The sequence below is a fragment of the Pempheris klunzingeri genome, chromosome 6 (assembly GCF_042242105.1).
Source record: "Pempheris klunzingeri isolate RE-2024b chromosome 6, fPemKlu1.hap1, whole genome shotgun sequence".
In the NCBI taxonomy this organism is placed as follows: Eukaryota; Metazoa; Chordata; class Actinopteri; order Acropomatiformes; family Pempheridae; genus Pempheris; species Pempheris klunzingeri.
In genome coordinates this window covers 26,344,661-26,355,173 of record NC_092017.1, presented here as the reverse complement: position 1 = coordinate 26,355,173, position 10,513 = coordinate 26,344,661, and the positions used below count along the sequence as shown (strand labels likewise).

Genomic DNA, 10,513 nt, shown 5'->3' with positions numbered 1-10,513 from the left:
GTGTTTTGTCAGGAGGGAACAGTTGTGCTGTACAATACAGAAGATGCTGTTATGTGTCCCAACATGAGTGTGATGAAAATAAGGGAAAATAAAGAAGGTGGTTGCATTTAAAACTAATTATTTTCCATACCTGTCATCTCTCGCCTCACTTCCTCGTTTTTCCCCCTCTCCACTGGTGTGGCACGGCTGCCTCCAGTTGTAAACATACATGCAGTCAATGGATTCGGGCTGGAAACCCCGCCTGTGGGCCGGCCCTAGCTGAGGCATTATATTATAGCAAGACAAGCGTGTCTCGGGAGACAGATCTGTGCTCTGCTGCTCCAGACTGAGGCTCAGGGTGCCTCCAGCGCTTCAGACGAGCCTTTACAACGAACACAAACTCTCAGAGGCAGTTGTGCTGTCAGGACTGCTGCACCTGCTCTGCTGCTCAGCTGACACCAGGCTGGAACGGAGGAGACACCAGGGAGAAGATAACACTTCTTTTTTTGAGGGGGGGAAGATGAAACTTGAAGTTTTCTCTGCGCACCACTTCGCGCAGAAGCCGCTGGAGTTGTGCATGGACGCAGAGGGGGGAGTCCCGTCTCCTCTGTCCGGGGACGAGCTGGGGTCGGACGGGGACTGCGTAGCCAACAGCCCGCCACCTGTCATCCAGAGCGGCGACGGCAGCAAGGGGAAGCCCTACACCCGCAGACCCAAACCCCCTTACTCCTACATCGCCCTCATCGCCATGGCCATCCGGGAGTCCAGCAGCGGCCGCCTCACTCTGGCAGAGATCAACGACTACCTGATGAAGAAGTTCCCGTTCTTCCGCGGCAGCTACACCGGCTGGAGGAACTCGGTGCGCCACAACCTGTCACTCAACGACTGCTTCCTCAAAGTGCTGCGGGACCCGTCCAGGCCCTGGGGCAAGGACAACTACTGGATGCTCAACCCGCACAGCGAGTACACCTTCGCTGACGGGGTGTTCCGCCGCAGGAGGAAGCGCATCGCCAAGAGGTCCGCCAAGGAGCAGGACGGCCCGGATATGGTCAGCGAGGACACCCGCCTCCCCGCTCCGGAGGAGAGGGTGGGGGCCAAGTTCTCCAGCTCCTTCGCCATCGACAGCATCCTAAGCACACCCTTCAAACGGAGGGAGGACAGCCACGTTGAAGCAGAGACCCAGGCCCCCCGGCTCTACTGGCCCCCGGGGCCCCACATACTGCCTTACACTCTGACCTATCCGGCACAGCACACGTACCTGTCAGAGGGGGGGTACAGCGGCACAGAGCCCAGCAGGGATGCTCTCACATACCTCCAGCACACAGCACCGGGCATGGCCGCACCTGAGGCCGTGCTCCACGCGCTCAAGGTGCCCAACAAGGCGCGAGGCTTCCATATAGACTCTCTGCTCTCATAAAGCTGCCGGACTGCTGTCAGACTGTGTGTGTGTGTGTGTGTGTGTGTGTGTGTGTGTGTGTTTCCACCCATGATGTGCACTTTTGTGGGCGCTCATAGCTTTCAGTGCTTTAGCTGTTTAACTGTTCGGGACTCTGTCTGTCTGTCTGTCTGTCTGTCTGTCTGTCTGTCTGTCTGTCTCACCATCACTGCTGTAAGTCCTTCTGCAGTGGCAAAAATACAAACATGGCGTGTTGTCAATATCGATCTAACTGTGTGGTGATCAAGCGAAAAGTTGCTGTCACCGCAGGACATTCCTCTGTGTGTGTGTGTGTGTGTGTGTGTGTGTGTGTGTGTGTGTGTGTGTGTGATGCTTGGAGAGTGTGTCTGTGTTCATGTTTCCATGGTTCATTGGTCATTTCTACTGTATGACGGCAACCAAGTGCCACGTTGAGACATAAAACTATTCGTCTTATTTATATTTTCTTGTTTTGTATGACCTGCTGTATAAAAAAAAAAAATATTGTTGTAAATATAAAAGTACTGACTGAGCTGCGGTGGGAATCACGTGGCTGCACTAGAAACGCATGGAAATGCCCGATGTTTTCCTGAGATTGATTCATGCATGCCTGGTATTTTTATGAATAAAAAACGTGAAACAATGGGACCCTGATGTTCACTGAGTTATTGTGTACACACCTGAGGAGCAGCGGGGGCGGGACAGGATGGGCCTCACACCTGTGCAACAGGTGAGATACTGTAGGGAGAAAGACAGAAAGGTCTTTATCAATGTCAACATAACAGAAGGACTCCTTATTAAATAGGTGAATATTGGTCAGTTGTGTTGATATAAAAATACAAAGAATAAAGATTGAATATAAAAACCCTGTTGTTCTAATTATCATGGCATGTTGTTAGGTTTATTTAAGGTGTCATACATGTTCCCAAAAGCACATGAAGCCAAAAATAAAATAAAAAATAACCTTCAAAACAAAAGTGTCTCAAACTCTACGAATAAAATTTGCCACAGAAAAAAAGTTTTATCTATCAGGACATTTTACTACAATTATTATAAGTGTTCTTGTGATAATAATTTGATCCTCACACTGATATTAATTAGTTTTACTATCACACCACGCAATTATTACTAAAAAAAAAATCTGCTCTACGTGTTTACTGCACAAGAATTTATCCAAAAAACAAAAACAAAACTAGCCTCATAATAAACTAGAGACAAATCAGTGTCCGCAATGTTCTCACAGCTAAAAACTTTGAATATAAAAGAATCTATTTATTCCAGCTCTGATTATTCATAGCAGCCAGATGTTCACATTCACATGCACACGCAATATTATCTCCAACGTGTGCGCGCACGCTCCTGCAGGCTGCTGACCGGAGGAGGCTCCAGTTGCTCTCCGCGGTCCTGAAACGGACCCCAGACTCATCAGACTCACGAGAAACAGACCAGAAACATTTTTTTTTTGAGTCCAACACACACAGTTTTTCCCCTGAAGTTAAAATGGATTAAATGTTATTTCCTGAGGTATTGAATGCAGTCAGTTCGGGTCATCCTTCTGTATTATAAGTGTGAACTGTTTAGTTTTCTTCAAGCTCATTTTTATCACCTGCTCTCACGAAACAAGAAGAATAAAAACCACAAAAATCAGATCCCATTTTCAGAATTATAACGTGGTTATTTGGGGGTTTTTTTTGTTTGCAATTTCATGGAAATCGAGTGTAACACTTTTAAGACATCACTGCTATTATTGCTGGAAATACCAGATCCTACACACACATTAAATAAATCAAATTACAAAATTAAAGCACGTTGGAGTTTTGGACACGAGCTCCTGTGATGCAGGTTGATGTGGAAAATGAATCTCAACATTTGTGTCTGGATATAAAACAAAAACCCTCACAGCGGCCATAAGCCGAGCAGGCCTGCATCCTGCATCTCACGTGCCCCCACGGAGCGTTTTGCACGTGGATGCTGTGGCTTAAAGCCGGAGGCAGAGCGCACTGAGCTCTGACAGGTGACAGGTGAGCCTCGCTCCTGTTTTCAGGGACAATGCTGCAACCTGCAGGTGAAACGCCGGAACAGCATACCTGTGCGCCGGGCGGTCACGTGGCTCCAGTCCTCTCCGTATCCCTCCTTTATTAACATCCGTGTTGTCATGACGCGCATCCTTCGTGTTTGTAAACAGCCTTTCCCTGCGTGTCTGCGCGTCACGCTGCCTGAGGAGGAACTCGGGCCAGTTCCAGGGCTGACTGCCTCCCAAAAAAAGGCCCACAGTGTTATGAAACCAAACTTTAAGGCAAGGCACAATGTTAGGAAGTCCAAACAGCCTGTCACTCCGGCAAAACTGAACCGCGCCTGACCTCCCAGAGTCCCGGGGAGGCAGCTCTAAAGCTCCCGGCACCGTCACAGGAAACACAGGCGGAGCGGCCATGCAGGAGAGAAGCCGAGCAGCCCGTATTGGATTACCGTTTAAAGGACCTGAACTCTCTATTTGTTATTGTTTTATTCCATGCACTTGGTTTATTACAGGCTTGTGGGCCTATAATACATAGAGCCAAATAAAAAACAATGTAAATTTAAATTAGCATTAATCATTATTATATATAACTATTGTGTTTGTATATTATTTTGGAAAAAATATTCTAAATATTTCTTGATTGTTTTTAAGTGAGAAAAATAGGATCCTTATGATTTAGTTTTTTTTTTTTATACTTCATTTAAATGTAGTATAACCCCACACTGTGTCCTATTTATTCAAAAAAAGTCCTGAAATGGGTTACCAGTCCGACAAACATTCTCCCAAAATCTGATCTGCCTTATATTCTATGAGGGATAAACAAGCATATTTCAGCCTAAACATGAAAACAAACAGAAGGCCCTCATTGTGCCGGCAAGAGGCTCATATGGGCCTCCAGCCGTGTCCGTATTCCGAAGACAAACTCCTCTATCAGACTATCAAAACCACCTCTGAACAGCTTCGGTGGCGGCCGGTGATCACTTGATATTTCCAAAAAGGCTAAATTAGGAGCTCATATAATCTCGGTGCGTAAACGCAGCCGGAGCGCCGTCTTCAAAGCGCTCCCAGAACAAAGATTCCCCCTGCAAGCCAAAGCATCCTGATCTCGGCGGGGGTCATAAGTTTTGATGTCGCAGGAAATTTCTGGGGCCGTTAAGACCCTCCAAAGTGCTCTGTGTGTCATGGTGGAAAATGATTTTATCCGCACATCCTTTGTTGTGCAAAAGTGCAAAGGTTATTGTGGCTGGTTATTGTTTGGAAAATCCTCCAGGCTATATCTAAACTTTAAAAAGCTCGTGTCGGCCAACACGTGCACACACACAGATTTGAGTGCATGAAATAAAATGTTTAAAAAAAAAAAAAAACGTTTTTTTTTTTTTTGTTTCTCTGTTAAGTTTCACCCTGGGTTTCTTTAATCCCACACAGCCCGTGCAAGAAAAAGAAAGGATGCAATGAAACGTACCTAAATTTAAAATAGAAATATCACCAATGCATGAGGAGAAATTAATACTCATCATGAGAAGAAATCGTGACAAACATGCACAACACGACTAAAAAGCTCTCGGTTTAGCGACAGCCATAAAACTTGATGCTTTTTTCCCCCCATCAAAGCCCAATGATCTCCGCTCCGGCGCAGCACGGATGTTGATATTACCTTTATGGGATATATAACTCCATCATGTTGGACAAATCTGTGTGTGATGTCTCCATAGGGGAGGAAACTGTCGACGCCCGTTCGCCTAATTTCGCTTTTCTCTCTCTAATGAACGTGGGGCCCATGGGACCGGCTCTGGCCCGGGGCGGTAAGCTGACACTGGCGCGCTGTGTGTGGTATCCAGGGCCGGGCCTGATGGAAAAAGCCTGCTTCCACTCATGTCAAAGTCATTTACTCAGAGCAACCCCCCGCTTACACACGCACAGTTAAGACCACCACCTCTCCATCTCTCACACTCCTCGCCCCAGCCCGGCACCGCGACAGTTTGTTTTTGTTATCCTCTGGACCAGTTTGGGAGGAAATTATGAGCAAAATAATACAAATAATACAAGATGGTGCGTTTTTATTGCTTCACAGCGATGCGTTTGGGTATCATCTGCTGCAGATATGAAGTTTGGATGCTTTGGGCATCGTGGTTTCAGATGCAAGCTGGATCTTTTGCACATATTGTTGTGGTTTAATCGTGTCAGGAAAATGCATGATCAGTGGCACATCGGCCTGAGATCCCAGCTTCATACATGCAGGACCAGAGGGAGGAAAAAAGTTTTTTAAACTTGTGCTTGTCTGGCGTGTGGCGCTGTTGATTGGGATGTCTGGGGGAGGTTTGATAGATGGCTTAATTGCGTGTAGTCCGAACTTGAAGAGAGGGGGTGGGAGGGGAAGAAAGACGACGAGGAGAGGGGAGAATGAGGGGCTTTAACGCTGCTGAGAACGGTAAGTGGACTTGGGCCAGATTTGGCAAGGGGGTGGGGGGGGGGGGGCTGGGTCTATTCGTCACTGATTTCAGGGAGATTTGCAGGCGCAGAGTGCGGATGAGGAGAAGGGGGGAGGGGGGTGGGGGGCTCTCGCAGAGGGAAGAAAGATTTATGAAATGATAGGTGGTCGAGCTTTGTTTGGCTGGACTGTTGCGCGCAATAAGTCGAGGGGTTTTCGTGTTTCCTCCACTTGAGGGACTATTAAGGCGGTCGATGGCCACCCGGCTCGCCACACAGCACCACTTAGCGCCGCTGTGACACCCAGTGGAGCCTCTGTGTCGAGCTAAAACCCTGGACACTCAGTCTCCAGTGGATAACCAGCTCCCCCCACTCTCCCTTCCTCTTCCTCTCTCTGTCAGTGCGTACCCGCCGTGCGTTCTGCATGCGTCAAGGGAGCACCGTGCGTAACGAGAGAGTTGTGCGTAACTGGAGACAGATTTCACTCCATTTTGCGCTGGGATTGTGAGGACCACTGGCGGCGTAACGCTCACTTGCAAGGACCCTGACGGCTGGATCCCGATAGATTTCTCTCTGGAAACATCTCACGGCTGGTCTTTTCTCCCTCCCTCTCTTCACTCTACGCCAGTCGTACGTCAGAGCTGACATGACGACCGAGACCCCTCAGCAGCAGCTCGACCCTTCGCCTCCTCTGAGATCCAGCCCGGCGTCCGGCGTCCTGCATCCCGCCATGCTGAGCCCACAAGCCGCCACAGAAAGTTCGTCCACCGCCATCAAAGGAAAGAAGACGAGCTCCGGTTTACGGCGACCGGAAAAGCCTCCGTACTCCTACATCGCTCTCATCGTTATGGCAATACAGAGCTCCCCCACCAAGCGACTGACACTCAGTGAGATCTACCAGTTCCTCCAGGCTCGCTTCCCTTTCTTCAGGGGCTCATATCAGGGCTGGAAGAACTCGGTCCGGCACAATCTTTCTCTGAACGAGTGCTTCATCAAGCTGCCCAAGGGGCTGGGCAGGCCGGGGAAAGGCCACTACTGGACCATCGATCCGGGCAGCGAGTTCATGTTCGAGGAGGGCTCGTTTCGCCGCAGACCCAGAGGCTTCAGAAGAAAATGTCAAGCCCTGAAGCCCATGTATCGGATGATGAACGGAATAGGCTTCGGCACCTCCATTCTCCCGCAGAGTTTTGACTTTCAAGCTCCATCCGCCACCCTCGCGTGTCACAGCAACAGCTACAACTTGGACATGATGAGCAATTCAATGGCCGGGGGGTACGACGGGCTGAGCGGCGGCCACCACGTACCCCACATGTCCCCGAGCCCCGGCTCCACGTACATGGCGAGCTGTCCTGTGCCGCCAAACGGGGATTACGGACCGGACAGCAGCAGCAGCCCCGTACCGTCCTCTCCAGCCATGGCCAGCGCGCTGGACGGCCACTCCCCGTACGCCAGTACATCCGCACACTGGGCGTCCTCCGGCGGGTCCCCCTACATCAAACAGCAGCCTCTAGCCTCCAGCAGCCCCGCATCCTCTGGTTTACACTCCGGCATGTCGCCTTACTCCCTGGAGCAGAGCTACCTTCACCAGAACGGCAGGGACAGCCACAGCACCGACATATCAGGTACCACAGACCCACTGGTGGCTCACGATGAGGATGGTGACACTAAATTAAAAGAAAGCACACGATAATAATCCTGCACTAAACTGCACTAGGCAGCATTTAGTTTCCTTTAGAGGCCTGTGGCGAGTGCTAAATGTTTTTTTTTAGGAAGATAAACTTAAATTATGAGGTAAAATATTTCATAAATAATTTAATAAGCATAAAAATTCAGAATATTTCCAATCAGAACTAATTTAAAAGGAAAATAAATGAGTGTTTATATATTCGTGCAAGGCCAGTTTTTAAAATAAATTCATCGTTTGCCACCAGTTCACTTAAATAGTTCAGGGTTATTTTCAACACGTGGGGGTGGCAAAATAATTTAACAATTAATTAAACTAAATTTATTGAGTGTTTCTTGAATAATTAAACCCACTTATTACCGTGCACTGGTCTAAGCTTTGGTCCGGAGAAATGAAAGTTAGTTTTCAAAGTGATTTTAAGCTCATTAATAAATAAAACTCAGATTCTAACAGCTGCTAATGTGTTAATACATGTCTCGTCAAACCAAAGCAGGATTTTTTAATCCACATCTGTGGCCTGGTTTTTATTATTTATTATTTATTCTGTTGCCTGATAAACAGATTAAAAGAAAAACAGCTATTTTGTGATCGAGTTCTTAATTCACCTCCCCAGTTCACGCTCATTTACTTTAACACAACACACCGAGGCTTTACTAAAGTCTGGGGATTTCACCGAGGCGAGTAACCCATGCTGGAGCCCGAAAGGGTCCCAGAGGTTAACCAAACAAAGACTGCGCAGGTCGGACCACACCGGCGGAGGATTTCAACCATCGCGTATCCACAAGAGACGGAAGGCCTTGTTAAACTTTACGCAGCGTCTTAATTGAGGAGAAACGTGCTGGTGAGCAGAGCTCAGGGTCTGTGACTGCGCTGTCAGTCACACTGGCTCGTGTGTTGTCTGTGAAAGCGGGCGCAGGGCGGCGAGCTGCGGCCCGGAGGATAAAGCCTGCTGTCTTCCCCTGAAAAACAGTCACATCTGGAGTCCTTATGACCTTGACGAAGCCGCAGCCTTCCCGTTTATTTTTCTGTTTCTAGAAATAGAGGCTCGCCCACAGACACAAGCTGACGGTCACTGGGTCTGATTTAAATATTCTTACAAGTCTGGGGGACGTTGCTCACATTGGGTAGCCTGGACTGTCGTTGGCCATTAATAAAAATAAATAGAAGTAGTGGAAGGAAGAAGGTGCCTTTTGAAATAGAAACTAAGGAGGAATTACTGCGCTGTCACATTGTGGAAGAGCACAGAAGGCAAATGTCCAAATGTTATTACCAAAAAATAATTTATTTCTACTTTTATTTAAATAAAAAAACACTTTATGTGGCTGGGAATTAATTCGTAAAGAGGATAAGATGGGAGGAACATCATATATATAGATTAGATAAATAATAATTTTAGTAAAGAAAGTCCTCAGCTGTGCATTTTATTCATTTTAAAGCCAATATGACAGGATCAGGACCACTTTGACTCATATTCCTTATCAGTCAATCCGCTTTTTAAATCTGAACCAAAGCGAATTTAAATGTGGCGGCTTTCACATTTTATTTTGAAGATATTTGACGTGTAAAATGTGAATTTCTCATCTCAACAAACCACATTTACCTGATTTTGTGCAAAACGATTTAATGCTAAATTCGGGTTGAGCCGTTTAAAAGATAAATCTAAAGATATCCATCATGCCTGGTGAACACTGACGCCTTCACCTCCTTATTGACATGTTTTCTCCTTTGCAGTGGGGATTCCACGGTATCAGAGCCACTCCTCGGTGTGCGACAGGAAAGATTTCGTGTTAAACTTTAACGGCATCTCGTCCTTCCACCCCTCGGCTGGCGGGTCCTACTACCACCACCACCACCACCACCACCACCCCCAGAGCGTCTGTCAGGACATCAAACCGTGCGTGATGTGAGCGCTGCTGCGGCTGAGGACTGCGGACCGCAGAGGCTCCGGCGGGCCGCAGTGAGACTGCAGGTCCGCCACACGGGAACAAACCCAGCGGACTGTTTTTCTGGAGGATCTCTACCAGGATGTACCGTGGTGTCCGCACGCTCTCACATATTTGCCTCCTACATGCAGCCAAAGTAGCTTTTTTTTTTTTTTTTTTTGGCTGCACTTGACAAAAAACTATGCATTGAAGGAAATGAATGAAGAAACCCCAGAGGCCTTAAAAAAAACAAAAGCAAAAACAAAAAAAAAAACACAACCACTTTGCCTGTATGAACCCAGACAAGCGTTCTCTTCTTCAAAAGAAGCTTCAGAAACACGACTTTTAATGTGTTTGCTCTTGTAACACGTGCAAACAAATTATAATCTATGTAACTATGTTCTATCCTATTAGAGTAACTACACACGTGACGCTTTAGGCTAACATGACCTGCAACAGACCTTTGCACTTATTGTATAACCCTTCGCCAACTTTTTGTCTTGTAAAAGGTTTCAATAAAGCTGATATATATTTTAGGCTACATTCCTAAAGACTTCTGTCTGTCCCTGCACGTCCGTGTTCAAACTTTATTTAAATTGCATTAAAGGGAAGTGAGCCTGAGCTTTTCATAGATCAGAGAAAACACAAGGACTTTCTGGCCTTTTAAACATTTCCAGTATGATCAGCAGCATTTACTCTTCTTCTTCTTCTTCTTCTTCTTCTTTTCTCTACTTCACACATGTTCTACAGCTCGGATTCATTTGCAGAAGAAGATGCAAAACTTTTCACTCAGTTTGTAACATCTGAAGTGTGATTATAGATTAAAATAAGCATCAGCAGACAGTTTAACGTATCTGCTTACATGTGAGTTCATCAATAATCATATAGAGCGATAATATGACGGACAGGAGTCATTCTGCTTCATAATGACGCCTCTACTATTTATTTCCTGATATGTTACCCTGCTGGTAACATCTCTGGACTTAAATAATTGACTGAATGCAGGGATTTGATGTATTATGGAGCGTTTTATTTTATTATTCTGGAGGATTTGATGACTTCTCCCACCA

At 46.9% G+C, this 10,513-nt stretch overlaps 2 protein-coding genes across 2 annotated transcripts; both read left to right on the top strand.

The window, feature by feature from the left end:
- Window positions 1-330: 330 nt before the first annotated feature.
- Window positions 331-2,041, top strand: foxq1b (forkhead box Q1b). Its single transcript, XM_070832479.1, has one exon. It carries the CDS (start codon window positions 500-502, stop codon window positions 1,394-1,396), a length of 897 nt encoding a protein of 298 aa, XP_070688580.1. The 5' UTR covers window positions 331-499; the 3' UTR covers window positions 1,397-2,041.
- Window positions 2,042-6,149: 4,108 nt separating this feature from the next.
- On the top strand, window positions 6,150-9,428 carry LOC139202962 (forkhead box protein F2-like). The gene is made up of 2 exons (XM_070832580.1): window positions 6,150-7,459; window positions 9,253-9,428. The coding sequence occupies exons 1-2, from the start codon at window positions 6,484-6,486 to the stop codon at window positions 9,426-9,428; spliced, it is 1,152 nt and encodes a 383-aa protein (XP_070688681.1). The 5' UTR covers window positions 6,150-6,483.
- Window positions 9,429-10,513: the final 1,085 nt, after the last annotated feature.

Excerpts from the sequence above, each read along its gene's own strand:
- foxq1b (XM_070832479.1), top strand. The coding sequence starts at position 500 with ATGAAACTTGAAGTTTTCTCTGCGCACCACTTCGCGCAGAAGCCGCTG.
- LOC139202962 (XM_070832580.1), top strand. The coding sequence starts at position 6,484 with ATGACGACCGAGACCCCTCAGCAGCAGCTCGACCCTTCGCCTCCTCTG. Across the intron at positions 7,460-9,252 it reads CCACAGCACCGACATATCAG|TGGGGATTCCACGGTATCAG; the intron begins GTACCACAGACC and ends TCTCCTTTGCAG.